This window comes from Anser anser (assembly GCF_964211835.1).
Source record: "Anser anser genome assembly, chromosome: 6".
NCBI classification, from domain to species: domain Eukaryota; kingdom Metazoa; phylum Chordata; class Aves; order Anseriformes; family Anatidae; genus Anser; species Anser anser.
In genome coordinates, this window is record NC_139726.1 from 20,513,220 (window position 1) to 20,534,945 (window position 21,726).

Consider the following 21,726-nt stretch of genomic DNA (forward strand, 5'->3'; position numbering starts at 1 on the left):
AGGCATTTTTTGTAAAAATGCAGACAAGCAAAAGTTTACAAAAATTTTCTTCTTGACAATGGAAAAAGAAAGGTTGCTGTGAGCAGCACCACTGTATTTTCATACATTTTCTAGTCTTCAAGATTCCAAAGTACTGTTAGGACATATGGTGAAATGTTCTTTGTGAATATTGAAACTTCAGTCTTTTGGCATGAAAAACAGGAAGAAATCATAGAACACACACCCAAATGTAACTGAGTTCTGCATAAGTGAGTTTTGCAGACTATGCTTACACTAAGTTGGTTTTTGTCTCTTATACATTCAAATACAGGTCACCATATGTGTGATTTGTGCCAACTAGGAAAACAGAAAAAGAATGAGACTTAACAGATGTATTCATATTCTTAGCCAAACTATTATTAAATGGTAATGGCAGATGCTAAATCAGTATTATGGGATAATGATTAAATGTTTAATACTGAGTTTCCCAGAACATAAAATGGTTTGTCACTCCTGAATTATTTTATCTATAGGTACAGATTTTATTCAGGTTGTCACTGAATTTTATTTTCTCCTAGCAGTTTTTCACGTAATTTTTGATAATACTATCTATTCAGTATTCCCCTGAGAGGGAATTTCACTCATTTCTTTATTGGATTAAAAAAAAAAAAAGTTCCTTAAAAAGTTCCTTTCCATCTCAGAGAAGAAACCAAGTCACTCTTTCAAGTCCCTAAGACTAGAGAAACGCCTGCTAGAACAGGACACTCACCATGCCATCAGTGGGGTCATAGAAACGCTGGATGAGCTGTATTGTTGTACTTTTTCCAGCTCCACTAGCTCCAACAAAAGCTGTTGTCTCCCCTGCTTTAATAACCATATTAAGGTTATCCAAAATCTGGAAAGAAAAAAGAAAACAGAAAAAATCTATCAATTCTAATTCTCTCACTGTCATATAGGCAAGCAGCAGGAGGAGATCCATCCTATATTCTTTATCTTTACACGGAGACTCAAAGTAAACACACAAATTAAAAAATATATATATATGAAGAAAGAGGAAAAAGAAAACAATCTTTTTTACATTGTTTGAAGAGTTCAGAAATGCAGAACACAATTTTCCATGACAGGCATCAGATTTTGATCTTTCTTTGTTCCTGTTTTTCATCACTAAGAACTAGTCAAGCTAATACCATTGGAGAACTTGGTAATAAATCCCCTTTAAGGAACAGTCTATATGAATTATGAACGCCTGTTAAAGCATAAATGTTAAGAATGTAAAAGCTAAATTATACAGAATAATCTGATACTTCATATGCTTCTGTGTCTGCCAAATGCACTTTCCAAGGAGGATTTGTCACTTCAAACACAGCAGTAGAGAAATAATGGGCTATACAGCCAGTGCTCCTGTACCTTTTCCTAGATTGTAATGGGTCACGTGATACATCCCCAGGGTAATGGAAGATTTTTCGAAAATTTCCTTGCTCAGATCAGCTTATTACTTGGTCTGCTATTCTTGCATAAGTTGATAAAAGCGCATAACTGATTGTAAGAGAAGCTGTATGCAGATGAACTTTCTGAAATCTACAAGTTTATGTTCAGCAGCAAGGAATACGTATGGCAACAGATATGTCAGAATGGTAAAACAAAATAATGGTAAATAGAATTACACCACTGATGGAAGAATTATTTACAGGCTACTTTTAAACAGGTCTAGGCTTATGGAAAGCAAACTCTACTGAAAATCTAGAAATTGCTGGCAGGATATATTTTTTACAGTAAATTTGTTCACAAAAGAGATGATGAATAATTACCTTTACATCAGGTCTGGAGGGATAATGGAATGTTACATTATGAAATTCAATTTCACCTCTTACTTTATCCAGCTTGTAGCCATCTTCTGACATGCAGTCAATGGTGGGTTTCTAGGGCAAAATGTATTGTGTTATTTACTTGCTGTTAAGCAGCCAACACTGTTGCAGTAGATAAATATTCCCAATACCATACAAAGCCATGGCACCTCTGTTTGAACAGCAATTGGCTGCATTGAACCAGCAGCAGGATCTGCCCCTAGGCTAGCGGGCAAGGAACATGAAGTAAAAGGCTAAAGTGATGGGAGAGCTGTCACTGGCAGCTAGCGCAGGCAAAACGAATGCACCCTCTTTTCCTTTTATGCTTACTGCACTTACACAGTCTACTATTCAGCTAGGTTTTGCTGAACAGAATAGTTAGAATGCTTCATTGATGCAGCTAAGTTAATTTAGCCAGCTCCTCAGGACTAAAATGGCTACTATTTTGTGCATATAAACACACTCTTACACCACTGAAAAAAAAAATAAAAATTGCTGAAAACCTACACACTTCATCATTTTGCATTTCAAGCATCCATCCCTGTATGCCCCGTCCTAGGAGATGGAATTCTGATTTGAGGTTTTTCCACAAAGTGTTTTGGGTCTCACATACGTTTGGCAAGGCTTTGGGTATTGCGGATCATCAGACATGAGCACAGAACTAAGAAATTTGAGGGATCCCAAAGAAATTAAACTTTCTGAGGATAGATTTATGAAGAACTTTATGGAAAAATATTAACCATGGAATAGAGAATTTATTAAAACTATAACACCACCAATATTTGATAATTGATACATACATCTATTTTTTTTAATGTAGCCTAACAGATACAAGGGAATTTTAATACTGGAAATGTGCATATTCTAAGATGTTAAGAACAGCTAAAAGACTGATTCATCTTTAGGAATATAGCTTACTTAAAATCTGATAATAAGCTATGAAGAAAAGACTTTCACTAATCCTGCAAATAGGAACTGCAGCATGACCGTGTAAGTTTAGTGCCAGAGAAAATCTGTATGAGGGCAGAGCTGAGCTTTTACTATCAAATCACAAACCTACAAATGTAGCAAGCAGATGAATCGAATTTGTCACCCTTTCCTCTATATGGACAAAATCTCACATTAGCTTTTTTTTTTTACCCTAAGGTTATCTGACTCAGCCTTATCTTGAATTTTGTGATTAATCCTTACTGTTGCAAATCTCTTTTGCTTTCTAATTTTTTGTCTAAAAAACACTTCCCTTATTCATCTCTTTTTCAGTTATCTTAGAGCAAAAGCTTTAGATTATAAAGTGCATTTATAAGGCATCTATGTTATCATTATTATAGAACACTGATAGGTTACAAAAAAGTCCATTAGCATTACCACAGCTCTTTGAGCTTTCTTTATATACCCTTATGTGCACTGTAAAGACAAGCAGCATTTTAATGTGTTTACACACTTTTAAATAGGCACAAGTACAATAAAGCCTGTCAATGACCAGAGATATAAAGTACTGTTAAGAAATCTACAGTGTTCTGTCGGCCACTAAATATATGCAGTTAGAGAAAGGAATCCTCATGAATAGATGCCAACAGCTCTCAGACTTTCTCATGCAACTTCATTTCAAATATGTATCTGTACAGAGAACATTATGATGAACATTTCTGAATGCTGCAAGATCACTGCCTGCGCTCATTTGGTCTCACTTTGACTCAGGGTATAAATCCACCTTTGCCACCTAATGCCAATAAAGCCACAACTTTTGACACCATCCTGAGGCTGGGAGCTAGGTGCCTGCTCAAAATTTGACTGCAAGGCAACTGATAGTGCCTGCCTGTACACTTTCTGTGCGCCTGCACTGACCAGGAACCATATGTAAGCAGGTATGGGAGTAAGAAACAGCAGTGGCTGAGGTAAAGCTTCATTATTCAGAAACAGGCTGCTTAAGGAATGTTAGGCAACCTCTCTAAGCGTGTGTGCATGCTGCTAGACCTTTCTATTGCACAGTCAATCTTTCCTTAATTGCTTTCATTTTTCCTCATTTACACTGTGGATAAACTACAGCTGCTTGAGGCTTATTTATTTTCCCACCACACAGTGACACAGCTTAGAAATGTATTACTTACTTTATCTATTGTCTCAAAAATGTCTGTTGCAGCCCCACGGCCAGTGGCAAAGGCTTCTAGGCAGGGAGATGCCTGACCAAGATTTAAAGCTCCTACTAAAACACCAAAGAAAACCTGTAAAAGCGGACAAAGAGATCAACAAAATCTGACATCAAATTTTTATTACAATTGAGAGTTTAGACAGGCAAATCAAACTATAGTGGCTTAATGAGCTCTTGTGCATCAACTGAGCTGCAGTGACTCACTATGTGAGCATAAGGAGCTCAGAAAAAAAGCAGACAAATGCCTCTTAGAAACAATTTTCATTACCTTTCACAACTTTGCTTCCAGGTTGAACTAAATCAAGTTATCATATTTGCACTGGCCTAAGAGTGTGTGCACTCAGATCTTTACTGACTTCTGCTAATGTGTTTTTTGAGCCACCTTACTTTGACTGTATGATTGTGCCTTGAAACAAGGGCTGAAACTGAATGTCAGTGGCAAGTAGATTATTTTGGAAATGTCTTTGACCAGTAAGCAGACAAGAGTTTACAACATTTAAAAATATAAAGCATTTAAAAATGTATTACAATCTTTGTATATTGCAGTTCCTATCTAAATCAATACTCACAAAACTTACTTCTGGAGCAGGTACCAGCTACAGGGAGTATTTTGGTCTCCCTCTCACAAAGAAGTGTATGGGCTACTACCAATGCTAGATGTGCCAGTATATGAGATCATGAAATTATTATTTCAGTTCTCTGTTGTGACATCTGGGAACATTTGTCATCTCCTCATAAATGGCCTTAGGTCTTAAGTTGACTGTTTCTGCAGGTAGCACAGATGCTCACTGTTTCAAGTCCTTTCCCAACAACCAAAGGGAAGAGCTACCGACTAGTGACCTTCCTCTGAAAGCCCCATGATGTCCTTTTAGTCTAAGCCTAGGACAACATGACAAAAAATGAGCCACAGTACCCATTCTTCCTGGAAGGAAGGACTAACAGAAGACAAAGGCAGCTGGACAGAGCATCCAGTATCAGAGGATACTTCAAGAGTCCAACCTTGCAGTCTAGCCTTACAGATCAGAAGCAAGTGAAGCTGGAGCACATCAACCAAAATTTGATAGATTTGATAAAACTTTCTTTGGCCAGGTTCCTCTTTACCACAATGGTTTTATTTTTATCAAAATAAAAGTTCTTCACAGAAGGCAATAACCCAGATGCCACAAGGCAACACACAATATGGGAAAGCTAGTTTCAGATCTCTGTCAGATGTGTACCAGGCTCTCAAATGCAAGCATTATTCTGATCACGGTAGGCAGCAGTGTGAAATATTTAAAATATACATGGATTTTTTTCATCTTATTCAGTTGTGTCATACACTTTCAAACATATACTGAGTAGTGACCTTGCAGTAAGCAACCAGATACCAGAACATCACAGATAAGTGTTCTAGAAATGTTTTAAGAAGCAATCCAGAAAAGTTGCAACAAGGTAAAATAGGTACCTGTAGAAGAGTGCCAGGTGAATATTCATCTTCTTCAAGGACAAGTTTAGAGCCATACCAAAAGGCTAACGCATAGCACAGGAAAATTACAAACCACATGTAACCAGTGAATAATCCCATGATTATTCCTTTTCGAATCCCCCAGTGCTGAGCAAAGACCAGATTCTTATCATATCTGTAGAAAAACAGAAGTGAATGAAATGAACTTTATAGTAAAATTAAAATAAAGACAAACAGAACAAGGTGTCTTCAGTGGCTGACTGTGCTGCAGTGAACACGGGCCACGTGAGGTTGATACCTCTCAGTCTGAAGCGAGAGACCCCGACTACTTCTGCTGAAACCAGCAGTGCTACCAGAACGTGAAATCACTGCATGTTCTAGTGCGACAAGCACAAGAAATACCACGGTCACTGCAGATACCTGGCCAAGGGACTGGCAGTTTTAGCAGAGTGGCATGGGGTTTGACAATTTGCCCAAAACCTCAGAGGAAGTTCTACAACCATGTCATGCTTTAAATGAATTCAAGAGAAAATTGTTTAACATCATCAAATCATCATATCTTGCTGTGAAAAGCACTGATAAATATTAAGCGTAATTGGGAAAAATATGAGTGGCAATCTGCAATCGTGGCAACAAATGAAGCAAACAGTTTAGATTCAGTTATCTAAAATTCACCTTTCCCTTATTTTTTCCTGTTGAGCAAGTACTTCTGAAAACCTAGGACCAGATAATTAGATATTACAGGTGTTTTAGGTAGAATTTAGTCCAAATTTGGACCAAATATTCTATTCAATTTTAGGACCCCCAGCATCAGGTTAAAGATCAGATATGTCTGTAAGAAGATGAGGGTGACAATGACAAAGTGTTCAGGTAACTGAGAAAGACATAAGATTGTTTTCATTTCTCTCAGATATTTTTACCAATATTTTCATTTACTTAGTTTTAAGTATTTATAATGCTCATTTACTATTGTTAAGTACTGTTTCTGTAACTATCACTGCTACTACTTTCCCTGGCATCTTTTAATGAATTTGTGTTTTCATGCTCATATTGCAATATTTAAAATAAAGCAACAAGTCATACACATGTACATGGCAATGTATGTAAAAAACGACAGACAAAAATACGTAAGGAAATTTTTCTTTCCCGGTCCAAGAAGATTTTGTTTTTAATAATACAGACATTCCTACTTTACAGTGGGCACAACAAATACGGGTCTTTGTGGAGGCTATGACACTCGCATGTAGATTTTTTACTTAGCTTGAAAGTACCCAAGGTCTTCAGATGCGCTGCAAAGTTTGCAAGTAAGTTTCTGCAAGTGAGAATGACTGGAAGATAGTATTTCTGATGTTTCATTTTACTGATTGAATTATGAAATTGTTTTTGCATAAGTAATTCTATTTGAAAATGAAGTTTTTGCAACATACATGCATATAATTCTCAAAGCTAATAGATGGTCATTGTTTCAGAATTCAGAGACTAATTGAAGTGGATTTCTGAAGTGTATTCCAGTCCTATGTTGCTACAGGAAAAAGAAACCAGAGACTCTTTACAATTTTTCTGAACAAACCTTTCGACCTCTTTCTTCTCCCCGCCAAAAGCAGCCACTGTTCTGATGGATGAGAGCACTTCATCAGCCACAGCCCCAGCTTTTGCATAAGCCTTTAGTTCTCGGCCTGTCAGTTTTGCCACAGCCTATGAAACCATAAGAAATGTTGGTTACAGCTCAGCTGTAGGTGCAGACAAGGACTGCAGTGAGCAGTGCTGATTGCCACACAGTGCTGCCTGCCCTGCATGAGGTCACTCTGTTAGCAGCTCTACTCCTAACAGCACACTGCCCACTCAAAGGCTTGTCTTTGCGTAGGGCATATACCTCTGCAGCATGTTTTGCATAACAGTTAATCCCATTTGCCAACAGCTCTGCTACGAACAACTACAAAGAGCACCTGACAACAGCTGCTTTCCCTCCCTCCCTTCCTCTCTCGGCTACTAGGTGGGTTATAGCAGACCACAGATTGAGGATGTGTGCACGCTGCGAGGAAGGGTTAGGTTAAGCAGGAAGAGCAGCCCTTTAGCCACTTAGCAGACCCAGCCTCAGGAAGAAGAGGCAATGGAACTGATGGGGGAGGATGGAAAAAGATGTTAACCACCGCTATGCTTTGTTTCGAGGGCCAACAGTAAGCAGGTTCCTACACAGCATCTCAGAGCATACTGGATGCTGAAAGATTACTTAGGCTCAAAAAATGCTCACATTCATGGATGAAAATGTTATCATGGACTGTTATATACAAAGCCACCATATTGGATCAGGAGTTAAATATCCCTGGAAATTGTAAAGCATCATTACTTGTTTACCCTCTTCAAATACTCTACCCTAGACATCTATTAGCCACTCTTAGAGGGAAAAAAAAGGCTAAATTGATGGTGGGGATGTTTTCTTTATGGTATAAAACAAAGACTTGGGCTAGTAAGGTTCATAAGGAGGAAACAGATGTGGGTACGTGAAAGGAAAGAGATGGGGACAGAGAAAGAAGAATTAAAATTGGGAAAATGACAAACATAAAGGGGAACGAGGTCAGAAAGAAATTGCAAATGAAGTAAAGATGCATTTTGGAGTTGATTTCATTCTCTGCCAGAATGCTGTTCTCCCACTTCACACTGAGTCATTATTCATATCATCTGCTTTGCAGACAGCACATTGCAAAAGAGAGCAGGAAGAAACAAAATTTGTCAGAGTTACACCATAAGTTTGATAGCAAAATGACAGCAAACTGTTCCTGAGGTAGAAGAAGAGAGATAGCTAGTCAGAGGGCTGATCCCAACCAAGGAGCATGAGAGAGTGTGGAGGAGGAGCATGGAGAGGAGTGGCAAGGCAGACGATCCTGTGATTCCCCTCTTCCTCCTGGTTCCTCTGGACAGTGACAGGGAGGTACAGGTTGTGGGCGGAGGAGCAGAACAGGAACAACTGGGAGAGGACACAGCAGCTGCTGGGAGCTGGGACGGCTTGAGGTGAGTCTGAGCAGTTGTTTTTGAAATGTTATAAAGATCCAAGACTGGGTCATCTCTAAAAGCCTAGTCACAGAAATTAAGTCCCACATCTATATTAACCATCTAAACCTGGTGTGGAGTAATAATCAGATGCTGTAGGCCAGTCTCTGATTTCAGCAACCATAAAATTCATGCACAGGACCCCATAGAAGCTATGCTAACAATCCCATCTTGGAAGCTGGATATATTATTCTGGGAATCAGAATAAGCAAAGTGGGAGTGAAGCTCCCCCCCCACACACACACACCAGTGCTGCTGTGACCAGAATCTGCCTCTCTTGACTTTAAAGGGGTGTAACAGCCTCCACGCTCTATGACATGATCTTCCCTGCTCATCACGCCTGAATGTGAACCTCTCAGAATGCACTTACCAAGCCATAGATAGCTGCTCCAACTCCAATCAGGGGACTGACTGCAATGATAACAAGGGTCAATTTCCATCCACTGACAAATCCCAGGAGGAATCCACACACAAAGGTGGTTAATCTCTGGATGAAGATTGCCACTTGATCAGCAATAGCCTCATTAATTTTGTTAACATCACTAGGAGGGAAAAAAAATAATAAGATCAGCGAGCATATCTATCCTTTGTGTTGCTGGTCTTGGCCACATAGGGGTTACTTTTCCTTGGAGAGGGCCCTTCCTCACCCCTGTTCTTTCCATCATTACCCATTCCAAAGACCCTGGGCTACAGTGAGAAAAGCTGTTACCTTTGCAATGCCAGAAGGCACTTATACATGAGTACTACCGAGAAGATAATGTCTTTTCCTAGGAAAAGCCATCCTGCAAGCAGTCTCATTCGCTATTGTGCTCCAGCTGATTCAAAGGAGGGGGCAGAGACATCACAGCTGGAAGCAGCTATTTGATAAAGGAAAACTAGAGTAGCTGATACGGCATTCCTCCCATCAATACAGCACTAAGTACAGCCTTGCTGAGGGGGTAGGAGGAGGGCTATAACTCTCTTTGTTGTTCCACCTTCCACCACCTCCCAAATCCTCTCTAAACCTTTTCAGGTAGTTTGTTCTTTAAGTGAGAGGGAGAACGGGAGAATAGAGGAGTGCTACGTTATTGCTGGAAGCACTGGGAAAACATGACAGCTGTATCACATGGGGGGGAGTGGTGCAGTGGTTAACATAATTTGAGCCCTACGCAGCTGCACAGTTCATTTGCTCTCGCTTATCCATTGCCAATGCAGAAAAAATGTCTCAAAGCAAAACACTCGTTATACTTCTGCTTCTCTTGGCTACTATCGCACCCCTGAGATCAGAAGAACTAGGAAGTCCTGGAACAAAAATGAGCAAGCAGCACTAACGTTTAAGTTGCAGATTTGTTAGCTCATCGATGTATTAAGTAAGATTACAGTCTTCTATTGAAAATGTAAGAGTGCTGAGTTGAAGAACAGGTTCGTATTTCTTCTTGAGAACTTTTTGCATTCAGGAAGCTTTATGTGGGCACAAGACACTGTTGTTCTAACGAACAGAGAACTAGGTGTTATTTATTACAGAAGTACTGTTCAGTTCATCTTTTTTGTCAGAGAAATTCCTCACAGCCAGTTAAACTTGACATTTACTCCTCATAAAAAGAACACCACAGAAAATCATAGACACCACTGGGCGGTGAGTAAAGACAAAAAAAATTCCCTTCAACTACACAAAAATCTTTTGCAATCGTCCCTACTATTATGCAGGCATGACAGAGAACAGAGAGCCATCTAGAGTTGGCATATTCATCTTGCAGCTGCCTTCATCCTGTAAACAGGAACCACTAAGCGAAGAAGCAAGCTTTAAACTCCGTTTTTTTCAGAGCTAAATGTTCACCCAGGACAAGAAGGTTGCTCCACCTACCTTGGGTCCTTTTCTAAAGGTAGGTGCTTGTACCTGCTTTAGCAGAAGATTAAGTAAACCTCATTCTTTTCTTTTAAAAGCCGTCAAGAGCAAAGTGTATGTGTAATTTTCCTTTCCATTACATGAGAGAGGGTTCAAACCGTCACCTCGAGTCTCAGAGGGGCGTGCACTGGCAGACAAATTAGAGACTACTCTGAAAGGACTGGGCACAGAGTAAGAGAATACAAGGACAGGATGAGGTGACAAAAACAAGCAAACAAAAAATCACTGACAGAAAAAGTATAAAAGGAAAATAGTTTTAGCTTAAGAGTTACAGGAGTTACAGCACTCAGTTTAAATATGGGGGAGACCATTAGCCTGGTCCCTGCTTCCAGGTATGTAGCTCTATTTTATACTAGAAGCGTCTGTCAAATGCCTAGTTATTGGCACTCTGTTGTGCTTGGAAAAGAAGTGTAAAAATGTTCTTTGTTGCATGTTTTTTTCTAAATTACTTACTCAGAAATTCGGGTGTTCAGTTCTCCTACAGATGTACAGTCAAACCAGCCTATATCCATTCTCATTACTTTCCTGAAATACGCTTTCCTGATTTTCTGTGTCTGACGAGCTGCAGCCATAACCCATAAGCATATCTGGGAAGAGCATAATGTGGTTGATAAATTGCAGTAAAAAGTCTTTCTACTCCCAACAAATGGGAAAAGCAATTTGGCTAAAATGCGAAAAAGCAATTTGGCTATTGATAACTTACTATTCAGGTAAAATATATTCTAGCTACACACACACAGTAGTTGTTTTATGCCCTTGATCTTTAAATAATCCATTTTTTTTAAGCCTCTGGATCAAGCATTTGTCTCAATTTGGACAGACTGGGAGAAAATGCAAGATTAATTACTTGTGCTGTTACATGAATGCCATAGGAAAAAAAAAGTCTATGTACAGCTGTAAATAATATTAGGGATGGCAGCCATTCTACCTCTGCAAAGCTCTCAGTTTTTAGGAAGGAGAATGAGCAATGGTTTTTGTGATTATAAAAAGCTTCAAAAGCAGCAGATTCTAGCAGATTCCACAGGAATTGTCCAAGCTGGTGGCTCGTATCAGTCATAAGGTTTGAACCATTACTACGGAATATGTAGGGTGTGATTCTCCTCCAACACCAATTTTACACTATTTTACACTATTACTCTGCAATATCTCTATATCTGAAACACAGTGCTCAACTCAGTTGAGATGCCCACTAGGAATCTGCATGCCCTTTAGCTATTATTTCAGGAGGGCATATGGCTTCCATAGTAACCACACTCGAGCAAATAATTCTGGTGTGAAAGGGACAGCATGCATTTACCTCACTGGGTACAACACATCTGTGTATGCACAAATCCAAGGAGGTCTCAGATTGTCAGAGCTAACATATTTCAGCAGATAGGATAAGAACTGAAAGTGTCTGCTCTGCTCAAACATGCTCTTGACTAAGCAGTTAAAGGAAACATAGTTATTATAAACTTAATTATTTAGTGATTTAAACCTTGAAATCAAAATAGGGAGCCAAATACTGACTTGGAGGTATCCTAACACAAGTACGGCACAACCAATTCCTGCATAGTAACCTGCAAACTTGGTCATTTCTTGTTCAATGTCCAGCAGCCTAAAAAAAAAAAAAAATAGTTAATGATACTGTTTAACGTTTCTCACATATTTCTAATCTGGCATTTCTTCGAGTCTAGAGTCAAGTTAGGTGGCAAGTCAGCTTGTTTTGCTACCAGAGGCACTGTTTCCTAATACTGAGGCTATTGCTAGCAGGGGCTGGTTTGTTTGCTCTCCCTCTGGCACAAGGGTGGGTAGCTGGCAAGTATCAGGAAATCTGCCTGCATCCTGGAGCAGCTGTGCAGTGTACAAGGGCCAGATGTAAAACCCCACTGGACAGCATGCTCAACAGCAGCACATGTAAGATGTTTTTTCTGGGAAGAGCTGCCCAATAAGTTTTCATTAGATGTTGAATTAGCTTATTTTGTACCATTATACAAACAAATATCACTTGAATTTAAACAGTGTTTTACAGAGCGAAATGAAGGCTGTTGAAGTAAATTCAAGTATTACTTTCTTGCTAACCTGAAATGATCATCTCTTTCAGCTCAAGTAGTAGTATCAAATTATTCCTAATATCAGTGAAAGGCACTGAGTTGCTGGTATAACACTCAGATTTCTTTGAAACAAACATTTTTTTGTTGGTTATTGGATATTCTTTCAGACTTTTTTTTTTTTTTTTAATGGCCTGCAAAGAACAAGCTTTATTCTGTTTCCCCAGAATTTGGTATACTCACATTCTAAGCCAAAAGAGAAAACTATGTACCTGACCTGATCTCTTGCAAAACACAATCATGAAAATAACTCATGTGTCTATCATAAATACCCACTACCATTTTTAATGTCTTAATGTATCCTACCTGATGGCTAGTTGATGCTTGAGAGGAACGGAGGTCTGTAGCAAATCCTGTCACAACTGCCAGCCCTTATCAGGGGCTGGCTTGGACAGTCTGGATATAATTTGGCCCCGGTCACCTACATTTAAAAATGTGGATCGCTTCCCATATGCTCTGAATTTCAGAGACCATTAGACAAGTGAGTTTTAATTTGAATTAATTATCTAATATACTATCACTCAGAGATTAGAAAACTCTCAGAACAATGCACTGCAAACCAAGCCTTAAGAAAGGTTACAGGTTCAAATTTGGATTTGACAGATTTTTATATATGAATGATTCATCTAGACTCCCTTTATTATAACTAATGGGAAGAAACAGGCACTGTTAAAGGGCAGTCCATCAGACCTGCCTTAGACATCTCCCATAAGCTAAAACGAATTGCATTCTAGAAGTGCACTTTTCTCTCCAATGATTAAAGTTTAGTGAACTTGCTCTGAAGTCATCAGGCACCTATAAGCACCTAAGTCCTAACAAAAATGTCCAGAAGTCATTATTACCTAGTGGATCATCACAGAAAACATATAAATGATTTCAGATGCATAGCGGATATATGTTATCAGAACAATCACCACCAAAGAATATCCTTGCTGACACCTAAAGCTGAATGAACAATATCCAAGCTGTCCTTCTCTCCCTTTAGCTCTGAAACAGGCCTTTGTAACAAAAACATGCTCCTTTTATGCCCTATGGATAGAAAATAGAAACTTCAAGAGCTGAGCTGGACCTTCTGTAGCAATACATTCTAGACAAGCCATAATAACACAGTAAAAGAAACAAGCACATGTACTACTTACCCACATCTTATTGTGGTGTTCTTTTCATTCTGATGAACAGTACCATTAATCCACACTATGGTGTTATTTACACATATCTTGCCTGGGTCTTTAAGCTCTTGCATTTCAATGTCATATTCAATAAATGTGTCTGCCATTGCACCAAACACAAGCAACACGCCTGGCTGGGCTGCTCCATGAAGAATAGCACAGAAACTACCAACGGCCATCATTAAAATTTCCATAGGTGAAGAAAATCGAAACTAAAGAGACAGGAAAAAAATATGGTCTCTGCTGAGAGGTAGTCTCCATGTTCCTTGTATACTGATAAATCATTAATCAGGTGGATCAAATACAAAACCATTCTCCTTAAATGTCAGCATTTCTTCAATACAGAAAGAAGACAAATCTCTCTCTCCAATCTAATCTAATCGCACCTGTAATTACAGTCTCATAAATTATGATGAGCTCCCCTTAAGTATTTGACAGCAGAATCCAATCATGTGAATGAATGTATTATCATATAATATTAATAGTGCAATATCACTCCACATTATCATCATGCCAGACAGTAGCTAAAAGATTAAGAATAGTAATTATAATCCATATATATAGTCAGCTGTGCAGATTTCTTGTGAGGAGGCAGAACGGGAAAAGGAAGGAAGGAAAGAAGGAAGGAAAAAGCCTTAGGGCAATATGCAAAGCCTCTGAATAGAGCTTGCCAATTTCTCAGAAGTCTGGGGTGCTGTGGTAGAAAGCCACCTGAATGTCTCAGAGCAAGTTCTCATAGTTAACATCCTGAAAAGCATTAGCTAGGCCAGTCAATTGTGCACAGGCTCTTAAGCTACAAGAAATATATAGAAACATGATTCATTATGCAGTAAAAAAAGGATTGTGCTAAGCCCTATTGCCTTACATTTGCCATGGGCCAAAAGCATTGACACATGCAGCTGGTGACTCAACTAAAATACAGTGATTTAAGTTACCTTGGTCACAACTGTGTGAAGTCTGATCCTCAGGTTGAAGTCGTGTAAATGTATAGACCAAATTGTGCATATAGAAAATTAATATCAAACACTATATATTTTGAAATAAGAGTATGAAGAAGAATTTTAGCCTGTTGAAGGTTCTGTACCTTCAACAGGTTTAGTCTGTTGAAGAACCTGTCCAGGTTCTGTAGGTGCTATGAAGTGTTGGATAGAAGAAGGTGTGGGTATTTGGAGCACAAATGGAAAAGGGATGTTGGGACAGAAACAAGATAAACGGAAAAACAAGTCAACATACAAGAGAAATAAATAAAAGTTTTTTTCTGAAAAAAAAAAAAAGAGCAAACAGTAGTACTATCACCGTTTTGCAAACTTTACTCATAAGAACTCTTAAGAATTCTCTTATTAAAAAAGCCACAAAAAGTGCACAGATATGTGATATTTAATCTTTCAGCACCTCTGATGCAAAAATATTGTTTAGCAATTACACTACAGGAGTTAAACAGCTCTGCATAAAAGGCTACAGAATTCAAACCCTTCTGCTCAACAAACAAATATACAATGGGGAAGAGAGCTTTCTTGGTTTCTGTAGTTTTAAATCTCTGTACATGCGTAGTTCTGTGTAGGCTAGTTCACGGGGAAGGAAAGACTTGTGATTCCTGCTCCAATTGCCATACGGAAATTGCATTTTGTATTTTGCCACAATTCTCTATCTCTGGGCACAACCACAGTGGCCAAGTGTGGACTGTGTTCTCTCACACTAAGATTTGAGATATTTAGCCAGATAAGAGTACAAGCCACATGGATGTAACTGCACTAGGCCAGTACTACAGTCAGGGCCTTACTAATTTGGACACATTACAGGCAACTTGCATAAACTACATGCAAAACAAATAATAAAAATTGCTGCATGCTGCTGGGTTGGATATCTCTCTTGATGGGTCTCCAAGACCCATCAAATGTACTACCTAAGGCTAGACATACCACACAGTGTTGAGCATTTCCAAGTTTCTATAGTTACCAAATCTTATGATACCAATACAGTAACTACAAGGGACCTAAATTATCTGCCAAAGATTGCACAGCAAGTTTTTGGCAGAAATAAGAATGAACTGAGGTCACCCAGATCCTTGATGTGCAACTTAACTCTTATCCCCATATCTACTTGTAGGTTCAATATAACATGTTTAATAGACAATTATGACACAGATATTGATAATTAATACTCAGCTGACAAAATGAAGAATAGTTCTGTTAAATTCCTATTGACCTTAATGGCAGGATCTCATGCCAAATAGTTTAATTCCTTACAAATTTGGCTTATTCACAGCTATTCCCCAAAACAACCGCATACATTATTGTCATTCATTCTACAGAACCATATAGACATCTATATCCATTCATTTCATTCATTACCAGCTGAAAGAAGCCAACACGGACAATTTTTTCTTTCTTTTCTGATGACCTTCAAGAACAGAAAACATACAATTATAAACTTGTATTTTAGTATTTATTTTGTTCTATATGCAAAGATAGTACACAGAATTGAACTTAACTCACTTTTCACTTTTCTTTTTTTCAGAAGGCTCTTCATAGGCATAGAAATTCCTAGCAAAGAAAGGATAAGATTTTACAATCATCTCTTTATTTTCTTGGTTAGTTTTCTAAAATTACATTTTGTTTCAGATATTTTGCCTAAAATTACTGAAGAAACAAGCTATTTCGGATTTCTTTGGAGTCAGTAACTTTATGGTACTTTTAAACTTTAGATGGGGACTAGAGTGGAGGTTGGATTAAAATGATCTGAAGGTTTACGCATTGTTTTATAATCAGCACCTCAAAACATCGTTGCAATAATGGATTCTTTGAGGTCAATTAGAGAAACAACTATCATCCAAATTTTTGGATAGTCCTTATTTAAGACTACAAATGCTTCAATTTGATCTGATTACATAAACTTTGTTGAATATTCCTAGAAATATTGATTGTTCCATATGTGTACATGACTTACTCTGATTTCTTGAAGCTGTTACCTGTTGGGGAAAATAAATGCAGAGTTAATAATTATCATTCAAGTACAAAATCTTCTGCAGGCATATGAAAAATAAACCCTGGAATCCCATGGGAACTGTTCCTAAATTATAAAGCATCTTATTTCCACTAATACATCAAGTCAGGGCTAAGAACTGACTCGGGTCTAATAATGCCCTGGCAAGTTAATATCAATATATGCCTGTTTTCTCTTGAAGTAGTCATCGTAAGTTTTCAGTCCCCAAGGTGAAAAAATGCTTTTCACTAAATACATTACTCAGGACATTTGCTAAAAGTCAACTCATTTTCATTGCAAACATTTTTTCTAGTATTGAGCTAGTTCACTTGGACACTATCTCACCAAGGAATACCCCACAACAATTCAGTCTGCTGACAGTCCATGTGCGCTCCCTGAAAGGAGGAGCTGTAGCTCATCATTCTTGCTTTCCAACTTAGAGATGACAGATCCTGCAGAAAAGGGGCAGCTGTGTCACTGGAGAGTAAGAATAGACGCTGGTGTCTTTTCTTGGGATGTTCTCTGAGGAACTGTCACTTAGAGAAATGGAACTATGCTACAAGATTTAATTGTGCTGTAGTCCCCAGGACAGGTCTGCATTTAGCTTCCTTTCAAGAGATGGTGTTAAAGATGTCATACCTAAAGCGCAGCTTGACAGTTACCCCAAAGATGTGTCATCGTAAGTGCTGATGTATAAAACATTTGCTATAAGTCTGTTGACATGACCATGAAGAAGGAGCATTGTATATGCATACATATGTAGATAGCACAGTTTGGATAACCTAATGGCATATGCACCTTGCTCAAGTTTACCATGTACTTGGCAGCTTAGCATCAGATTCAGAACCATGGTACGTTTTTCAGCCAGTCACCTTCCTTTTTTCACATCTAGTGACAATATGTAGAGCATGGACTAGTCTGTCTCATGGAGCATACACAGAGGGTATGCAATTAAAGGTTTTTCCCCTATCTCTAGGTTTTTGCATTTCCCAAGGCAGCAACATTAGAATTAAGCAGTCCGAGTTTGGGACTGAGCAGAACAGCTGATTACATCTCCTTTATGGAGTTAGTAAGATAACTTTATTTGGCTTTAGCTAACACCACTTTTATTCTGCTCTGCTTGTTACCAAGGGAGGGTAAAAAGAAAATATATTTTCAATAAGGACATACGTACATCCCATGAATTCCAGAAATTTTCCAGGAAGGTTTTATACTTCCTAATTATTAGTACAAATAATCATCTGGTGTTAGAAAACAACTGGTTGTGAAAGAAAAAGAAACATCTGTTTTCAGTTTGCTGGAGGTTGGCAGCTGGTGACATCTATAATGATTTGAAACCGTTCCCAGAGTATTCTCCAGGATTTCTCAGAAAACAAAAGGTTTAGAGGAAGCTTCCTCTGCTGGTTGGTAATGTGAAGTGTATCACCAAAAAAAAAAAAAAGAACTAATTGGCTACTGGGAGGAAAATTTTAAAGGGAGAACAAAAGAACCTGGTACCTGGTGAAAAAGCACTCTGAGACATATTGATTTAGAGAGCAAAATAAGCATGCTCCAAAGGTGAATAAACCTTAATCTATAAATGTGAAGAGGAAAACAAGAGTATAGCAATGCTATTCAAGAGTCCAAGGAACAGAGATACAGCTATTGTGGGCCTGCAGTTTCTAAGCAGGAAGAAAAATTGGAATGACATTACCTATGCTTAAATTGAAGGAAAGAAACAGATGAGCAATAGTTCACACTGTTGTAATTAAAAAAAAATAGAAAGAGAGGACACAACATGATTTTTATAGTAAAGAAAATAATGTAGGGACAATGAAATAATATATTAACCACAATGAAAAAAAGCTATAGTAATCTTTGAATGCTCAACCAATTTTGAAAATTGAATTATTATTTTTTTTAATTGCAACTTGAAAAAGCATAGAATCAAGGAAAAGCTGCAGAACATGGTCAAGAATTTGAGTTTTTACTGCTGTTGTGAGAACGCAGAAAAAGGAAGCCTGAGAAAATCTGATACTTGAATCAAATGAAGAAAAATTGTACTCAAAAGGCTCCCAACTAAAGTTGGCTATTAACTATACCTACAGTTGCAGTGTTCAACTGTTAATCCAGAGTGTGATAATTCTTAGTAACATGTACAGAAGATGGTTATTGAAAAATACCTCACTGGAAATTACAGAGTGGAAGAAATCACTCAGCAGAATGCCAGTATCATTTTAAAGCACTGATGCTTCCTTTGGGGAAGGTGCTCTAACAGTTCAGTAAACTGCCCAATACATTAAGCAGAAGACAGCTGCATTTCTGAGGAAACTGAGAAACCAGAAACAACACATAATAGGCCAAAAAATCCTAACTGTAAAAAGGAGAGTGGGTTTGATCCCACTAGAAAGTCTTTTGCTAAAGTCCTATAAAGAGCAAAAAAACAGCAAGCACAGAAGACAAACCAGTAGACAAAAAGCGACCCTCCAGCACAGCTAGATAAATACAGTCAATCTGGCAGATCTAAATAAATGGCTGGAACAGACATGAAGTTTTCTGCCCTAAAAAGGCATACCCCTTTACCTATTCACTCCCTTTTCTGTTCAGTCTTTCCCCCCTTTCAACAAATACTAGAGCCCAAAATGCCCCAAGCATTTAAACTGCCTTCAGCTAGCAGCCTCAGTTAAAAGCTTAATAAAATAAAATAAAATAAAATAAAATAAAATAACAGGGAAGGTGAGTGGGGAGGTCTGCATTGCTTCAGCATGCAGAGAGCTGCTCGTTTCACCAGGATGCAGGGTAGTGTGTGCTGGGGTAGCAGTATCTTGGGAAGAGAGCAGACTTTCAGGAACGCTCATGTTGGTTTCTACCACAGCCATGGGGCCAAAGTTGCTGCTGCTGGATTGCAGATTTTAAAATCAGCCACACAAACCAGCATTCCAGCTTTGATTTTCTCACAGAATCATAGAATCATTAGGGTTGGAAAAGACCTCCAAGATCATCTGGTCCAACCATCCCTCTCCCACCAATGTCACCCACCAAACCATGTCCCTAAGCACCAGGTCCAACCTTTCCTTAAACACCTCCAAGGACGGTGACTCCACCACCTCCCTGGGCAACCCGTTTCAATGCCTAATGCTGTTTATGAACATATTCAAGCTATTAGGAGAATCATTTCCTTCACTATCATCTTACCAGCTGTTACAATAGATTTGAAGTTCCTAACAAAAATAGTACCTTGGCTCCGTTCGACAGGAGATTATCTAGTCCAGGAGAATAATCCCAGCAAAGTGAAAGATATTTGATGAGGATGGTTAAAACCAGAGGAATTGTCTGGCTAGCACAGAGAGACAGAAGGTGGGAACATAACACTTTCTACACACAAAGCTCTTGTTCATTTCCTAACTTCAAACCCCCCAAAAATCACATGTACCATCTGCTAAAGGAACAGCTGCTTTTATATTTGCAGATATCAGTCAGTCTCTACAAAGATAAATACAGTCAAGGCTCAGTCCAAGACCGAACTGAATACTCCAGATATGTTCAAACTCTACCATTATGCTCACAGTCCCATAAGATTGATAAGATCCCATCCTATTGCGGATGAAGATTTTAAAATCAGCTACACAAACCAGCATTCCAGCTTTGATTTTATCATAGAATCAAAGAAACATTAAGGTTGGAAAAAACCTCCAAGATCATCTTGTCCAACTGACCCCCTTCCACCAATGTTACCCACTAAACCATGTCCCTAGGTACCACATCCAAACATTCCTTAAACATCCCCCTGCAATCCTGTAAAACCCAAGGAAATTCTGAAACAAATATGCCCTGCTACATCACTCACTCAAATCTACAGCAATGACTGTACAGTGATCATTGCAGATTTTCTTATCTATCATAAAATTTTTCAAATTAAATAAAACTCCATAGTCTTTATCATTGTCCAGCTTGATTGCCCTAACAAATCTGATGGAGTCAAAGAAAAAAGAGAACCCAAGACAATAAAGTACACTCCTCATCTAGCTGTTTTGTTCAGAGCCCACCTGAAAACACCTATTCTTGTGTTGGGGCAGATGAACTTGGGAAGGAAGGCCCTTTTTGTAAATCCCAATAAAGCCCATGTTTAGTACACAGGGTATTTCATGCATGGCCGGGAGCATTTTGTTAGGTTCTGCAAGAAGGTTTTTAACGGAAGTTTAAATAAATCCAGAGTTAGACCACAGCTGCCAAGGATTTTAAAAATACAGACTTAGATGTTTATTTAGGGAACCTGGTGATATTTGAGTGATGGAATCCCCTTGTGAACCCCTTTTACTCTATGTATGATGCAGGTACAGATGTACATTACTTTGTATTGCAATTTATCTTCCATTATGTGCTATTGTTTCGCTTTCTTGTGTAGTTTATATTTAAGATAAAATTTTAATGCCTCTCCCATTGTCTGCTCTTCTCAAGTCTTATAAAGATCAGTCAACATATTTAGCAATTTCTCTTCATTTTTCTCCTCCTTGACTCTTGCTGCATTTGGATTGACAAACTGAAAAAAATGCACATTGCAAGGGAAAAATGGAAGAAAAGGGGAAAAGTTCTGAAGAGGAAAAGGAATGCAGATCTTTGCATAGAACCATCTCATTAGTATTCTGCCAAGTAGAGATAAGCAGCTCTAGCAACCAGGGTAGACAGAACTTTTGAATTTTTTTTCCATTTACTTGTACACCTAAGTGCTGAATACAAAAACCTAGGTAGACACTGAATATGTAGGCTGATAAGTAAAGATTGTCCACGAGAAGGGATTGTTATACATAGCTTTTACGGAAATGTTGTTTTGCAGACAGTATACCCACAGGTTCACAGAACAGCAGCAGGTGCCACGTAACTGTGTATTTATTCCAGAGCATTTGCTTTGTATTCTGTTGACTATCCGCTCCACTTAGACCACCCACTACGAATTTTACATGCTTTATAAAATCTGAAACTGACTGAAGAATAAACTCCTTATATTTACCATCCAAGTCAAAAGCACAGTTATCCTCTCCCAATCTCTTGATGCTACGCAGAACAACAGGGTCAGACATGATGATCAGTTACTCAAATCCAAAGTCCTGAAGAGAAGAGGTGGAGAAAAAAATAGTATCAGCATATGTTAGCCTTTGA

General features: G+C 38.5%; 2 protein-coding genes across 17 annotated transcripts in view; one reads left to right on the forward strand and one right to left on the reverse strand.

The window, feature by feature from the left end:
• Positions 1-21,726, reverse strand: part of ABCB11 (ATP binding cassette subfamily B member 11) — a 68,406-nt gene that overhangs the window by 18,960 nt on the left and 27,720 nt on the right. For 10 of the 13 annotated variants that reach the window (XM_083842358.1, XM_083842357.1, XM_083842355.1 and 7 more), the window contains 13 exons: positions 21,578-21,674; positions 16,555-16,576; positions 16,104-16,151; positions 15,960-16,008; positions 13,579-13,820; positions 11,859-11,946; positions 10,803-10,936; positions 8,835-9,006; positions 6,987-7,111; positions 5,417-5,591; positions 3,932-4,045; positions 1,788-1,898; positions 749-874 (listed from right to left, as the gene is read on the reverse strand). In XM_083842358.1, the coding sequence (XP_083698484.1) occupies positions 749-874; positions 1,788-1,898; positions 3,932-4,045; positions 5,417-5,591; positions 6,987-7,111; positions 8,835-9,006; positions 10,803-10,936; positions 11,859-11,946; positions 13,579-13,820; positions 15,960-16,008; positions 16,104-16,151; positions 16,555-16,576; positions 21,578-21,647 (1,476 nt within the window). In that variant the 5' untranslated portion in view covers positions 21,648-21,674. Of the gene's footprint in view, positions 1-748; positions 875-1,787; positions 1,899-3,931; positions 4,046-5,416; positions 5,592-6,986; positions 7,112-8,834; positions 9,007-10,802; positions 10,937-11,826; positions 11,947-13,281; positions 13,447-13,578; positions 13,821-15,959; positions 16,009-16,103; positions 16,152-16,554; positions 16,577-21,577; positions 21,675-21,726 lie in introns of those variants that run through there. The other 3 variants (XM_083842353.1, XM_083842352.1, XM_083842354.1) reach the window with 3 other exon arrangements.
• The window catches only part of DHRS9 (dehydrogenase/reductase 9), a 29,112-nt gene continuing 14,529 nt past the window's right edge, over positions 7,144-21,726 (forward strand). The window contains exons 1-2 of one of the 4 annotated variants that reach the window (XM_083842440.1): positions 7,144-8,425; positions 10,151-10,326. The gene's annotated coding sequence lies outside the window, so the exon portion shown is untranslated. Of the gene's footprint in view, positions 8,426-9,013; positions 10,327-21,726 lie in introns of those variants that run through there. The other 3 variants (XM_083842438.1, XM_083842439.1, XM_083842437.1) reach the window with 3 other exon arrangements.